At 42.5% G+C, this 15,969-nt stretch overlaps 1 protein-coding gene across 3 annotated transcripts in view; it reads left to right on the top strand.

Annotated features, from left to right (window-relative positions):
- Positions 1-515: 515 nt before the first annotated feature.
- LOC143514948 (plexin-C1-like) overlaps positions 516-15,969 on the top strand; it is a 29,121-nt gene continuing 13,667 nt past the window's right edge. The window contains exons 1-8 of one of the 3 annotated variants that reach the window (XM_077006773.1): positions 516-1,360; positions 1,568-1,773; positions 1,913-2,041; positions 2,359-2,493; positions 2,770-2,870; positions 4,450-4,555; positions 5,037-5,208; positions 5,583-5,676. In XM_077006773.1, coding sequence (XP_076862888.1) covers positions 850-1,360; positions 1,568-1,773; positions 1,913-2,041; positions 2,359-2,493; positions 2,770-2,870; positions 4,450-4,555; positions 5,037-5,208; positions 5,583-5,676 — 1,454 coding nt within the window. In that variant the 5' untranslated portion in view covers positions 516-849. Of the gene's footprint in view, positions 1,774-1,912; positions 2,042-2,358; positions 2,494-2,769; positions 2,871-4,449; positions 4,556-5,036; positions 5,209-5,582; positions 5,677-15,969 lie in introns of all 3 variants that reach the window. The other 2 variants (XM_077006770.1, XM_077006772.1) reach the window with 2 other exon arrangements.

The raw sequence follows: 15,969 nt of genomic DNA on the forward strand, positions 1-15,969 counted from the left end.
TGTAGGGAAAAATGACATCAGACTGGTTGGAAATCATTGACGGACAGTTTTACAAGGCAAAGCCATGGAATCCGTTGAAACTAAGGCACAGTGAAATCTAGTGACTGATGTATGAATTTTAAATTACATAAACTGGGTTTCTTTTAAACTACAGGTGAGCTTTCAAAGACACAGCAATGGCGTTTATGATCCCACGTGACTCACTCAGGCTTAACTCAGGTTAAAATCTAAATCAAATCAAATCAAATATATTTGTATAGCGTTTTTCACAACAGGTACACTAATGTCAGAGCAACATGTTTGTTCTGATTCATTTTGTCATTTCACATTTAGCTTTTAGACAGTGATTTCAGTACGTTATAAATTGTAACCCTTGTTTAGCTCTGCATTTTAATACCAATATATAAAATACTGTAATATTAGTCTATTGATCTACAATTAAAATTAACGTGTGTGTGTGTGTGTGCGCGTGCGTGCGTGCGTGCGTGTGTATGTGTGTGTGAATCAATGCGTGAACCATAAACAAATCATCTCACCTTTGGGGTGCAGTACTGAGTCGTTAAGGATCAAATAATTTTTAAAAGTCACAAAACAACTGGTATTAGTTTTTCGAGTCCATCGCATCTACAGTGTTGAACAATTGTTAAGGACTATCTCTACCTGTAATAAAAACTTCTTAGACCACAGCTGAATCTGGATATTGCTACTGCTGAAGACGAAGGATGTTGTAAACATGTCGCGGAAGTCATCATTTCCGTCTGTTTGGCGCTGATGACATTACCATCACTCAGAACTAACTTACATGTCACGTAGACACGATTGTCGGATATTGTTATCGACTTGGGCAAGATGAAGGCTGTATTTCTTGGAATACTTGTTTTATTCAAATGTCGCGTTTACGCGTTGGAGCACAACTTTACCGGAGATATTAAGAACTTTGTTGTTGGAAAGGATAAGGTGTATGTTGTCACCGACTCTCGGCTCCACCAGATGCGTCTTAATTTAGTGGAGGAAAAATATAAGGATTTAGCTAATCATACCCACCCAAACAAAATAAATATTTTATTGCCTTTCGAGGCGAACAGAACCCTGATTATCTGTGGAACTTATGACTGTGGATATTGCGAGGTCCTGGATATAAACGATATAACCACAACTACCTACAGGGAAGCTCTGCCAGTTGTACCAGCGAATGAAACATCTGTTACATTCCTTGTCGATTTAGGTAAAAATAAGGTAGAAAACCCCAATGGAAATAAATATTTATTGGTTGCCACGGAGTCTGAACGCAGGAACGGAAAGGAAAAGTGTATCTTCCAACGGGGTGTAACTTTGTGGAATACCCTACACTCTCAGGACGGTGATATTTTCTCTATTACATCCACTGAGCCAACCGATGCCATCGTTAAAATTAAAGCAGATGTTGAGTGGGTGGACGGATTTCAAACATCTTCGCACTCTCACTCGTACTTATTTCTTAACGTTAAGTCTGAAAACCCACCAAGTGTGCTGCTCTTAAGGATGGATAACGGAGGCAAAAAAACTGAAATGACCAAATCCCTGACAGGTGCGCAGTTAGAGTGCTGTGACGATAAACCCCGTCGAAAGCTCTTGTCCTCTGCCGTTATCTCCTCTGATGCTACTGTTTTATGGGCGGGAATATTCACTGCTCTGGAAGAGCACGAGGACACAGTTTTGGCTATATTCGACATCAGCGACCCAGGAAACCAAGTTCCTACAGATTTCTGGTGTGAACCAACCTGTACCAACAAGGTAGGAAACATAAATAAGACTCAAGTTTACACATTTGAAAAACATATCGTTCCTAATACTTAAAGCCAACTGCATGCTTTTAATATTATTTCGATTAGTAGTTGACATGGGCTTAACTTTGTGTGCGTTGTTTCTGCAGGAGAAACATAAGGTATTGAGGCCAGTGTCTGTGGTGTTCAAACATAGTTCAATGACCTCTGTAGCAGCAGAGAAAAAAGGATCTGGGATTGTGCTGTACATTGGAACAGGAAATGGTCAGCTGATAAAGGTCTGTCTGCTCTTGTTTAATCCCTAATGGGATGTATGTGTCATATGGTCAGTCTATTGCATCATTAACAACATCATGACAGCAATGAAAGCTATCTGAAATTGATTTAAAATTAAATGTTATGATTTTCTATAGAAGCAATATTTCTAGATTGGTTTGTCAAAGCTTGTCTTCAGGTGATTTGGAGCAGAAGTCCATGTACGGGGACTTTAAATTTGTATGTGCTGACTAAAATAAGCAAAATATCTATCTGTTGTGTTTATTTTATTTATCTCTCTTGACCAGATATCAGAGACTGTTTTTATTGGTGTTTTCAGCTTGTTCTGGACAAGACCTTCAGACCTGGATGTGCGATGGTGCTGTACAGATCTAATGATGACAGAATGCTGTTTCCCAGAATGCATTTTGATCCAGAGGATGATAAATACATCTACATAGCTTTAAGAAATCAAGTGAGTCTTACAACTGTGGATTCCATCTAACGCTAACATGTGCATCATTAAAGATCTAACGCTAACATGTGCATTATTAAAAATCTTTCATTAAGATATTTTAGGATAGAATTAGAAGTGAAGATATCCATAAATTATACATGTGCAGTGTCCTGTAAGTATGTAGTAAGTTGATTAAAGTGTTCAAAGTATGTGAGCCAGCTAAGTCACTGTGCTGCAGTTTGAGGAAATGAACTCTGTCTGATAATTAGGGTTTCCTGTGTACGTGTGTTGTAGATCCGGCGAGTGTCCGTAACTCAGTGTAGCATGTACAAGACATTGAGAGATTGTGGATCCTCGCCAGATCCTCTCTGTGGCTGGTGTTTGATCACAAGCAAGTATGTTTCTCCTGTTGTCATGCACATCTCTCATATCCAACACTGCATTATCATTTAACCTTTAGTGTACTAGATTTAATATGATGCTCTTTTGCAGTTCCTTTTATTTGACATATTTTATTTGGTTTTCTGGGCTTTCTCCATTCAGGTTTTTTTTTCTAAATTTGCAAAAATATGGTGGATAAAACACCCACTTTTTAGGCAGCACAGACTCTGATCAAATAGAGTATACACTCAATTCTGATTCAAATAGACTTGCTTACACTACAACAATTACACTTCAAAGTCAGTTTAGGCAGGTTCTTATCTGAGCTGCATGTAGTCTACAATAAGCTACAGTCTGTAAAGTTTACGGTTGGAGCAATTCTGATAAACCATGGAGACGCATACATAATATATCGGACTTATGACATAAACTGATAAACATTCACCTTAATTGATGCATTATATTGCCATTGTAGTTTTAAAAGTGTAAACATATTAATTTTATTCTAAATTAGATCTCTGTGGTCCTTCCATAATGTAGCCTCATCCAGTATGTTCCTTTACCAGCTCAGTGTCCAAAAGTCTAAAATGATTTAGGCCTTTGAAAAGCAAAATTAATAATAGCATCCGTCCATCCTCTTTATCACTAGTCAGGGTCACAGGGGGGCTGGGGCCAATCCCAGCATCATCGGGTAAAGGCAGGGTACACCACACGCACAGGCAATTTAGAGTGACCAATCAACCTAACATGCATGTCTTTGGACTGTGGGGGAAAATGGAGTACCTGGAGAAAACACACGTAGGCACAGGGAGAACATGCAAACTCCACACAGAGCAAACCAGAATGAGAATCGAACCCAGACCACCCTGTTGTGAGGAAGCATCACTAACCACCACACCAGGGGCGATTTTAGGATTTGGTCTTTAGGGGTGCCCAGCCCCCAGTGCTCACAGAGGCACAATACCAAAGTATTGCGCAGGTGCAGAGCACGTTTTTTGCGTAATATAATATTTTAAAAATGTGTTGAGCCAGGGGGTGCTGAGCAACCTCACGGTGGTGCTCTAGCACCACTAAAAATACCCTAGCCTCGCCCCTGCACCACACAACCATGCAGCAATGGCAGCCATTTTATATGCCACCCAAGCACTGGGTTGATTTAGATGTCTGGTATGAAGAAGTGAAAAGTACTGAGATGACAGTACTGCTCATACTTAACACAGTACCATGTGTGAAAAGGGCATGTATGCCTGCCAGTGGAATTTATCTTTATGGATCACCTATGAAAACAAGAGGATGAACAGCGAAGTGTACAAAAGCATTTTGTTACAGTACTGTCCCCTCCGTGTCTGTCTGTATATGGTCCGTTTCTGTGTGTGTGTGTGTGTGTCTCTTTATCATTATGTGCTGCACTTGTGTCTTGTAATCAGTTAATTTAAGTGTGCGTGTTGTCAGAATACTTTGTCAGTCTTTGTTTTTAAAGTAAAAACACAATGTTAATTGTATTTAATCTCAGTATCCAGAGATTTTATATAGTGTAAAAAAATGTCTGACTTTCACCATGTCTGATTTGTTATCTCATCTGGGTGATTCTAGGTGCTCTACACAGCATGAGTGTTCAGACTCTACTTGGATCTCAATTCCTGACAAACCTTTTCAGAAAGGGCTGATTTCTTTTCAGGTGGCAAAGCACTCCGTAAGTGTAAGTTACCGTACATATTACAAGTAAGTTTGGTTTGGCCATTTTTGTGACATTTCAGAGTGAGGCAGATGAGTGCAGACCATGGTTTTATTAAGATCAGTTCAATTGTGGTTAGTATCCAAATCAGGGTCAATGACAGCAATCAAAAATCAGCATCAAGTGCGGAGTCAAGAAAACAGTCCAGGTTCATAAATAAGACAGAAAGCAAGTCAGCTAAAAGTAATAAAAGGAATAAGCAAAAGACAAAAACCCACAAATAAACTTGTCAGAACACAGAAAAAGAGATCAATGAATAAATCATTCAGTATGCTACTAGAGATTGTTGGCAATACTTTGCAAAGGAAAAGTGCTAAAGTCCAGCTGTTTAAAACTTTCTCCAATAAAATTAAGTTGTTTTGTCTAAACTGACAATTTCATTAAACTATGAATTTTAGTTCTTTACTTTTAAAAATATGTATATCTGTTTGGTGTCTTTAACCAGTCCCTCATCCAGCTCACTGCGACTCTTCACTTGGGTGTGGAAAGCCCAGGACGGCCTCCCTTATTTTTATGCACCTTCAGGAGCGGAAGTAAAGATCTGTGTGATGGCCGTCCTACTGCAATCTTCCCCAACTGCTCCTGTAGTTTCTCCAGTCAGGACCTGCCATCTGAAGGTCAGTCCTTTTTGTTCAAACAATTAAATGTGGCACTAATTTTAATGGTACAGTAAGGAAGAACTATGAGCACTTTGAATGATCATAGTGTACAGAATGTGAATCATAAACTTGCCTTTCATGATCATAATTGTAGAAGGAGTTGTATTCAGTTAACGGTGTACAAAGTCATATTTCTAGACATGTTCACAGTTGGATAAAGCCTAAATTAACAGCATTGACAACAGTAATAAAGTGGTCCTTAACTTTTAGAAATATATAGTCATGTCCAAATCTTCTTTAATGCAGCGCACAAGAAAATAAACATTCAGGACTCTTGGGCATTTTTCAATCCCCAAACATGTTTTAATAAGAAAATGTTTTTCAATATCCAGGAACGCCAGTCATAGCAACGGTTACTATTGGAGAGGAGACCCTCACACAAAGCCTGAAGCTGAGGAACATCTCGGAGACATCAACACATGCTGAGTAATAATAAATATTAGTAATAGGTTACATTTATATAGTGCCTTTCACACACCCAAAGATGCTTAACATCACATATGAGGGGACACACACTTAGAAATAATAATGAGAGGTAAAGAGGAAAGTTTTAAGTTGGTTGTTGAAAGTAAACAGAGTAGAACAGTTATGAAGAGATTGAGGCAGAGAGTTCCAGAGTATTGGGGCAGCAGCACTGAAAGATCTACTGTACATGGAAGCAAGCTTAGTGCGTGGGACAATCAGAAAAGTGGAGTGAGAGAATATAAGGGTGCAAGAGGGACAATAAACCTTGATGAGTTCAGTGTGATATGCAGGGGCAAGACCATGAAGAGCCTTGAATATAAGAATCAGAATTTTATAGTTGATCCTGCAAGTGACGGGTAACCAGTGTAACTGCTGAAGAACGGGTGTGATGTGCACAGAGTGCTTAGTACAGGAGTGGCCAACCTGCGGCTCGCGAGCCGCCTTCGGATCTTTGCCTGGTTTCATGTGGCTCCCCAGCCAGTCCGCACTCTCACCTGCACAAACAATCTGTGCCGTGGCCCGGTTACATCATCAGCTCTGAGGGCATGCCTAGCAAGCCGCTAACACTTTTAAAATCGGCGTAGTGGAAAACGGGAGACTAGTGGTATGAAGTAACTCTGCTTTGAGTCTCGTTGGTGAGACGGGGTCTTCTGTCACACGTTTGGAATAAACCACATACGAGGTGCAGCCAAGGCACCTCAGATGACTGAGGGAGGCTTCAAAACTACTGCCGCTGTCTGTTCTCTTCTTCCTAAAAGTGAGCGCAGGTCAGTGGCATTGTAACGAATGTTGATAACAGAGTTTATCCACTTTTTACCTAGAAAACAACAGTTGCGTACATAACAGAGCTCGTAGTGTGTGTGCACGCATGCATGAGCAACCTTGCCGTGCCGTGGCCTACCTCCTCCAACCGTGCCAAAGTCCTGAAGCATATCATGCCTTATATTTATATCGAAGTTTTGTGTTTGTTTTTTTTAATGTGCTGTTAGCTTAGCTTGAGTTCACCCCGGTATTTTCGTCAAACGCACATGTGAGTGAGATGAAAACACCGTTTCCCAGTCAGGACAAGATCATTTCAATAAACAATTTATGTCAAATTTGCTCTCAAAATTGCAGGGAAAAATGCACAGCAAAACAAAAATATGAAGATGAACAGAGGACATTTTTAACAGTGTAGGCAGCCATAGCCCGGCACCCGGGGAGCAGTAGGGGTTAAGTGCCTTGCTCAAGGGCACCTCAGTCATGGGCTCAGGCCTGGGAATTGATCCCAAGACCCTCTGGTCACAAGACCAGTTCCCTACCACCAGACCATAACTGCCCCCACACTGTTTGTGTGTGACATTTACAATAAATCTGAGCAGAGGTGTGTGTCAACAGAGCCTGTGCCACCCCTAGTGTCACCCCACTGGAAATGGTAATTTTAACCACTGGTGATTGGTCGATCGCGACATAATACTTCATTTGTGTCCATTTTACACTCGACCAAGATCAAATCTCTTCCCAAGCGATCTTGGCAAACCTGAATATGTATTTCCTTTCATTCATCATTTGTATATGGACCTCTCTGATAAAGCCTTGGTCACCCTTTGGCCACCCCTTGAAAAAAAGTCTAGCTCCGCCACTGTGAGAGAGAGGAAGGGATGGGTGATGTTCAAGCGTGTCCGTGTGTATTATGTGGCTTTTTGCTGTAACACAGTACAAAAAAGTGGCTCTTGGTCTCTGACGGGTTGGCCACCCCTGCACCAGAAGATGGCAGTGTATACTATACTATACTATAGAGGCAGATGGCAAAATGACAGTCTGAATGGTTGGACATTAGAGGTGTGCCAAAAAATCGATTCTCATTTACTACAATTCAGAATCGATTTTAAATGTCCCAAAATTGATTCTAAGTCGTGGTGAAGTCTCGCGTTATGCAATTACAAAATTACGCGAGACTTTACGCAGCAGGTTCTGGGACACACTCATGCACGGAAAGGGTTCAAAACAGATGGAGGAAAGAGATATTCAACCTGTCCGGTCTTCATTTAAGGCAAAAATATGGGTTCATTTTGGTTTTTACCGAATGCCGGGGAAGACCGAACTGGACACAATGTAGCTCGTGTGCAAGGCTTGTGTAACGCGGTGAGCACGGGAGCGTTAATATAGAGAAGGGTGAGAAATAATATAGAGAAGGATGGACCCAAGTGCCGGTTCGCAAGATCAAGACGTTTGACACTCGTCACATGTATTAGCGAGAGGGAAACAGAACGAACAGACAAAACAACACGGGACACGAGAGAATAGAAACCAGAACTGTGAGGGCACGGAGTAAATAGAATATGTTACGGCCCTGATGACCCCGGCTCGCTGATCGGACCGCAACATAAAAATAAACATAACTAAAGTAAAAAAAAAAAAAGAATAAATATCAGGCGACACTGAACCGCGTTTCACTGGCTATTCGCCATTGATTTATTTGTAGCGCTTTCCCAACATGTATATATAGATATGTGTATTTATAACAATAATGACCATATAGTATATATATTATTGAGGTAACACAATAACTTCAGGCTGGGCCAAGGCCAACATAAACAAAAGAAACTACCTCCCACAAATCAACTTAACTAACCTCGTCAAAGCAATAACAAACAAAATACAATAACATTACCTAACTCCCTATAACGAAACAGGAGAAAAAACAACCCCCAAACAAATCAGCAGCCCAGCCCTACTAACACAAACAAAACAAAATATCTCCTGTAAATACATAACCCCCACTGATCTATACAGCGCACACATCAAATACACCAAAGCTAAATAGCAGTAGGCTATGTCTCAAACCGCGTAGCGGTATGTTTTAGCAGTATGTCTCGAATCGCGTAGCGATGTATGTCTATTAATTGTACGTCTCGAATCGCGTAGCGATATACCTAAAATAAACCCGAAGGATAACCATCGGTCCGAACGATCTCATAACGGTCACCACAACCCAGCTCAGTGTCCCTAATGACCAAGTGGAGTCTACTGCTCAAGACACCACAGGGTACCGTTTCTGGTTCGACACGAGCTTTTAAGGACCCGTCATGCAATCTTCTTGTATCACCGGCACCTGATGTTAATTACGGTGTTGCGCCCTCTTCTGGTGAACCTGGAAACAGACCACATACAACCCAGACAACACAAAAAGAAAACACAGAACTCCTAACCGTAACAAATAAAAAAAAACAATGCGGAAAATACAACGCGTGAAAAATAACACTCAACCATAGTGAGACGGGAGGAAGAAACAAAATATAAACAGTAACTAAAATACAGCGCGGATAAATGCAACGCGAAAACGAAACCAAGGACGCCAGCAGAAGTAACAGCAGCTAAATAAAACCCTTCCCAATAATAACGGCAAAACGGATAGGAAGAAATACAGGACTGGGAAAACTTGAAATGGGTCAGGAAGCGACGCAGGAGATAGATACTCTAAGACTTAGAGTCTAAGTTAGAGTCTAAGTAAAGAGAAAGCATAACTACAGAGCCCGGGAGGGGACATGGGTAAAAAATAAAAATTAAACGAGGGAACGTTTTACCATTCAAGCGCACGTTTTCTGTAATTCGTGCTCACGATTTATTAATTTGTGCGCACGTTTTGTTTTAATCGTGCGCACGTTTTCATTCATTCATTTGCAAACCCTACTGGCCTAAGTGCATACATTGCAGATACAAGGAGAGAGGCAGTAACAGTTCCCTGAAACTGTATATACTTTGATTGTTTAGATTTATGCAACAATGAACAGAGATACGTTTATTATGTCTTATTTGCTTATGCGTCATGAGGACATTGTAGCTTCCCTTGCACAACGGGGAATCACAATCAGTAAACGGCATCTGAAGCGAATTCTAAGTCTTTTAATGAACATTTATGACTAATTTTAATGTTGCTTTGTGTTTCAAGTTTGAAAAGTACTCGCGACGCGTCAAGTATAAAGCCTGGTTTATAACATAACTAACATAGAGGAAGTTATTGACTTTGTTGACCAGCTTCAAGGTTCTGGAAGACATAAGCCTGGTTTATAGACGGTTTCATGAGCAACGTCACCAAAAAGATGCGCGCGCATTTTGGCAACGGAAGTGGAGATTTGTCCCATGGGACCACAGTGCAGATCCAAATTCTTTACCATATAAACAAGATAATAAACGTTACTATTTTCAAGCACTGTATGTATGTGTAGCAAGACATTATTGCACTATTATCCTCACACAATGATGATGCATATACGCAGGGATTTAGATTTAATTCGATCTTTCAAAATAAAAGTCAATAATAGCCGAATCTACTGTAAGTCTCTACGTCAGTCAGCTTAATAATCAAGATCGTATCATTTATATGAGCAAACTCACCCTGCTGACAGGAGAAATTCTTCCAGATCCTTACAAAATATTAGAATGGGAGAATGATTTGTCAGAATGGCCTCCAGTTCAGTGGCCAGATATCTTTACTTATTTGATTGAGAAACCTAGCGTTTACACTAAAGAGAAACTGCGCGCCTACAAGTCACTGGATGAAATGAGGTGATTATTTTGGTGAACATGCTACAATGATTTAAAAAAAAGTACAGAGACATATATTGTAGAACAATATTTTATTTGTTACTGTACTCAGTTTAATAAACGTGGCAAATGAAATTATAAATCTCATATGTGTATATACAATAGACAATGCATATACAATGTATAAAATACATACGTGAAATCCGAAAGTGCTTGCACTAGCTAGTTAGCAATAGCACTTCGGACAAGCCCATTTTTATTTTAAGCCCTCGCCGAGTAATTGACAGTTATAACCAGACGTCCTGAATTAAATAAATGTACGAAAATCCACCTGACCTAAAATGAAATGGGCGCTACAGACGCGGGCATTCTTTATGATGTCCTCTGTCCAGTCCACCCAGCCTGCAGCCATAGCTGTCTCCTATTGCTCTGAAATGGACGCGATCCAGATGGTATTCGATAAAACTTTAAACCTTTACCCGACGAATAACGGTTCGAACAGCCGTATACACAACAACCAGACATCTCTATTTTGAACAACACTACATATTTAAAAAAACAGCGCTGATGCTAACGCAAGTCAATGATAAAATGCTACACTTCCGTTGCCAATATGCGCGCGCATCTTCGTGACGTCATCTTTGTATACAAACTTTGAAAGGGTCTATACTTTCACGAGCGACCGTAGCGCGCGGCTCCGCCCACCTCGCGCGACCCCGCGCGAGCGGTGTAGGCGTTTATACTTTCGCGAACGTCGCGAGCGTCGCTGCAGTGTTCTCCGAAACGATAGGTGGAGATAGGTGGCAGTGGAGAATAAAAAACCCATGCAAAACCGGTGAAAGAACATTTTTACCTGACCAGAGACCGTATATATACATCAGGCATCAAACGTAATTATGGCTTTGCAGTGTTGTCCGAAACGATACGTTAACAAATACGAGCCTCTTGTAATTCCAGGACGAAACATGAGAGAACGTGAAGACGTTAGGCGTCTGGGCGTCTAAAGCCTGGTTTATACTTGACGACCGCGAGGGTCCGCGCGGCGAAAATGACGTAATCGCTGTGGCTCCGCCCGTGCGCGAGGGCACCTCGCGCGCCGCGCTTCAGCGCGATCGACAAAGTCATGTTTGCAGGGTTCATACACCTAAACAAGGTAGAATTAAAGCACTTGTACGGCACTTTCAAGGTCCATTTCAATATTTTCCAGCACGATAAACATAATTAAGTTAAATATTAATACATATACTCGAAATAATTAACTTTTTATCACATTATTTAATGGTTGTTTATTTTCAAAACGCTCAATCTTAACGTCTTCACGTTCTCTCATGTTTCGTCCTGGAATTACAAGAGGCTCGTATTTGTTAACGTAATTTCAACATTTTAATGTACTTTAGCCTAAATTCCAGCACTTTTCAAACCTGAAACACAAAGCAACATCAAAATGCATCAGGTAAATGTTCATTCCCCTTTTTTTGAGGGGTGTTTCTTTATACTACCACATATCGTTTCGGACAACGTTGCAAAGCCATATTTATGTTTGATGCCTGGTGTATATATACGGTCTCTGGTCAGGTAAAAATGTTCTTTCCCCGGATTTGCAGAGGTTTTTTATTCTTCACTGCCACCTATTGCCACCTATCGTTTTGGAGAACACTGCAGAGACGCTCGCGACGTTCGCGAAAGTATAAACGCCTACACCGCTCGCGCAGGGTCGCGCGAGGTGGGCGGAGTCGCGCGCTACCGTCGGCGACAGTGGCGAGGAAAAACTCCCTATGATGGTGGGGAATAGGAAGAAACCTCGGGAGAACCAAGACTCAAAAGGGAACCCATCCTCCATTGGGCGGCCCGTTAACACACAAATACACAAGTCACACATAATTCACACAATCAGACTAGGTAAAAGGTAGAATTGAAAGTTCTGGGTTTTGATATTGTCACTGTAAATGTCTGTTGATGAATGCCAGGCTTTCATTCCGTGTCGGAGCAGTGATGCTGGTATTGTAGGCTCCGACTGCAGTGTTACTCCCCAGGTGAACCCCGGTATCAGCACATCCACCGGCAGCCAGACCATCCCCCAGGTGCCTGCAGGTGCCTGTATCCAATCGTCTTGGGTAGAGCCATGCAAGAAGATTGATAATACAGACTGAGTGGACATGAATTTAAACCACCGTTGATTTAAATGTACGTAGCTCACGTGCCAGTGATCAGCATGTGGCTCCGGCAGACTAATCTATAGCAGCATAACTAAAGGGAGAGGTTCAGAGGTGACCACAGGCATGAGGGCTCACTGAGACATTGCTTTCCAGTCAAGTCATAGTCACAAATAGAGTGATGCCAAGACACAGCTGGATGACAGCATCAACATCTCAGATCACCAGAAATCTCAACGTCTGGGGGCCCCCAAGCCCCTACACCTTACAAGGGGAATTTTAGCTGAAGGCTTGACTAAACAGGTGAGTCTTAAGTCTAGATTTAAAGATTGGAACTGTGTCAGAGTATACTCTATATTATTCGAAATAATTCGCTTTTAATCACATTATTAAATGGTTGTTTATTTTCAGAATGCCCAATCTGAAGTTCTTCACGTTCTCTCATGTTTCGTCCTGGAATTACAAGAGGCTCGTGTAGCAATGATGCATTTATAGGTTACAGGGTATTATACTCCCCCTTATGGTTAGGTGGGGGATATAGTTTACAGGTCACTTGAATAAAGTGGAGCTTCATGCGTGCATCCAAATATGACTCTCCGTGTCTATCATTTAGTTAGAAATAACTAACACTACATGGTGTCAGAAGACTTCTGTTTCTCGCTTCGGGTAAACGTGGGGGTTACTTTGCCGAGTCAACTGAAGAGAACTCACAAATTGTTTTAGTCAGTTTAAAAAGTTTTAAGTTTAGCTAGCTAGCATAGCTAATGTGACGGCAGGCTAGCCAAGGAACGTTTGAGTGGGAGTGCTAAAGATGAAGAGATTCCAGATTCCACCGCCATCGAAGTTTAACTTCACGCGGCCAGAAGAGTGGCCCAAATGGATTAAGAGGTTCGAGAGATTCCGGATTGCTTCAGGTCTAGAGCTCCAGGCAGAGGAAAATCAGGTGAACACCTTAATCTATACCATGGGGGATGAGGCGGAAGATATTATAACTGCACTTCAGCTGACTGAAACAGAAGCAAGCCAGTATGACACAGTCAAGAACAAGCTCTATGCACATTTCGTAGTGAAGAGAAATGTTATTTTTGAACGAGCCAAATTCAACCAGAGACAACAGGAACAAGGTGAGACGGTAGACAGTTTCATAACGGCAGAACCCCAGCACACAGTAAAAACCAGTGCCCAGCTAGAGAGGTAGCATGTAATCTGTGCAAAAAAAAGGTCACTATGCGAAAGTGTGCAGATCGGGGGTCCTCAATGAAGTAAACACAACCAGATCAGATGGGGAGGAGATTGCTTTTTTAGGCACGGTCAGTTTGGATGGTGAGCCCTGGCTAATCACACTTAAGGTGAATGAGGACGCAGCTGTTTTCAAAATAGACACAGGGGCTGATGTAACTGTGTTATCAGAAGAAATCTTCCAAAAGGGGAAATTTCCACAGCTAGAAAGGGCAAAGAAAGTGCTGCAGGGGCCAGGCCGAACACCCATCGCAGTGAGAGGGAAGTTCACTGCGTCCATAAGAACTGAAAACAAAAGCACCACACAGGAAGTGTATGTAGTTCCAAAGTTGAAGTGTAATCTGTTGGGACGTCCAGCCATCCAAGCACTTGGCCTAGTGGCCAGAGTAGACACAGTAGTACTGGACTCCAGAGAGAGAGTCAAAGAACAGTTTCCCAAGCTCTTTAAAGGGCTAGGCAAGATGGCGGGGGACTATAAGATAGAGCTTAGAGCGGACGCCAAGCCATTCTCCATATCGACCCCACGACGAATCCCGCTGCCACTCATGTCTCAAGTGAAAAAAGAGCTCTCACGCATGGAGAAGATAGGTGTGATCTCAAGAGTGGAACAGCCCACAGACTGGTGCGCTGGAATGGTCCCTGTGCCAAAACCAGGCAAGAATGAGGTCTGACGAAATTGAACGAGTCAGTCAAGCGAGAGAGACATATGCTCCCCTCAGTTGAGCACACACTTGGACAGCTAGAGGGTACGAAAGTGTTCTCTAAAATAGATGCAAACTCAGGCTTCTGGCAAATACCCCTAGCCAAGGAATCTGCCCTCCTCACAACATTCCTCACTCCATTTGGGAGGTTTTGCTTTAACCGCCTTTGCTTCAGCATATCCTCAGTGCCGGAGCACTACCAGAAGAGAATGTCCAGGATACTGGAGGGGCTCGACGGCATCTTATGCCAGATGGATGACGTTCTCGTCTTTGGAGACACACAGGCCCAGCACGACACACGGCTATCCGCAGTGCTGGGGAGACTGCAGGAGGCTGGGGTCACGCTGAGGAGTGAGAAATGTGAGTTCTCGAAAAGACGTGAAATTTCTTGGACAGATAATTGACGCAGCTGGGGTACGGGCTGATCCTGACAAAGTAAGAGCAGTGATGGACATGGGAGAACCAGAGGATGCAAGCGGAATGAGAAGGTTCCTCGGAATGGTGAACCACTTACGAAAGTATCTTCCAAATCTGGCCGAAAAGACACAGCCACTCAGAGAGCTGCTAAAGAAACAAAACACATTTCAGTGGGGACATCAACAGAGAGCGTTCAACAACATTAAGGAGGAGCTGAGCTCACCACCAGGGCTAGCGCTCTACAACTCAAAAGCAGAGACCGTTGTCTCAGCCAACGCATCATCATTCGGACTGGGAGCAGTGCTACTGCAGAGACAGGAGGAAGGCTACCTGAAGCCAGTGGCGTACAGCTCCAGGGCCCTCACAGAGACAGAAAAAAGATATGCCCAGATTGAGAAAGAGGCTTTAGCAATCACATAGGCATGTGAGCAGTTCTCAGACTACCTGGTGGGCATCAGGTTTCATGTAGAAACGGACCATAAGCCTCTGGTCCCGCTACTAGGCTCCAAAATCTGGATGAGCTCCCACCATGCATCCAGAGACTCAGGATGAGACTGATGGCTTTCTGCTACTCCATCTTGCACGTGGCTGGCAAGAAGTTGGCCACAGCGGATGTGCTGTCAAGAGCGCCCGTGGGAGAGAGTGAACAGCAAAAACAGGAGGAGGAAATCAAGCTGTATGTCAACATGGTCTTGTCAACCCTCCCAGCTACGGAGAAGAGGTTGCACGAAATACGTAAATGTCAAGAAGGGGATGAAATACTGAGCCAAGTGAAAAGGTACTGTAATGAGGGCTGGCCAGACAGATCCCAAATAGACAGGGCTTACCTACCATATATACAGGTTGAAGAAGAACTAACCATGGAGGATGGCCTACTACTAAAAGGGTGTAGGTTAGTTATCCCCAAAGCATTACAAACAGATGTACTCCAAAAACTGCATGCAGGACACCAGGGGATAGCAAAGTGTCGGGAAAGAGCCAAACAATCTGTCTGGTGGCTCAACTCGCTCAACAGTGGCGAACCTCTAAATCAGCTTTTAAATCCACTTTTCGTGCTTGTGATGGGAAAAAAAACTGAAATTACCGTTTTGGTTGTTCCTATGCGTTCTCAGCCTGTATCTGCATTCTCTGTAGTTACATTCCCCAAGCTTCAAGGTGTCTCATCGCCGCTCTCTCTCTCTGTTTTTTCTCTTTATCTTCTTCGAGATCCTCTCTCT

The sequence above is a fragment of the Brachyhypopomus gauderio genome, chromosome 5 (genome assembly GCF_052324685.1).
Source record: "Brachyhypopomus gauderio isolate BG-103 chromosome 5, BGAUD_0.2, whole genome shotgun sequence".
Classification (NCBI taxonomy): Eukaryota; Metazoa; Chordata; class Actinopteri; order Gymnotiformes; family Hypopomidae; genus Brachyhypopomus; species Brachyhypopomus gauderio.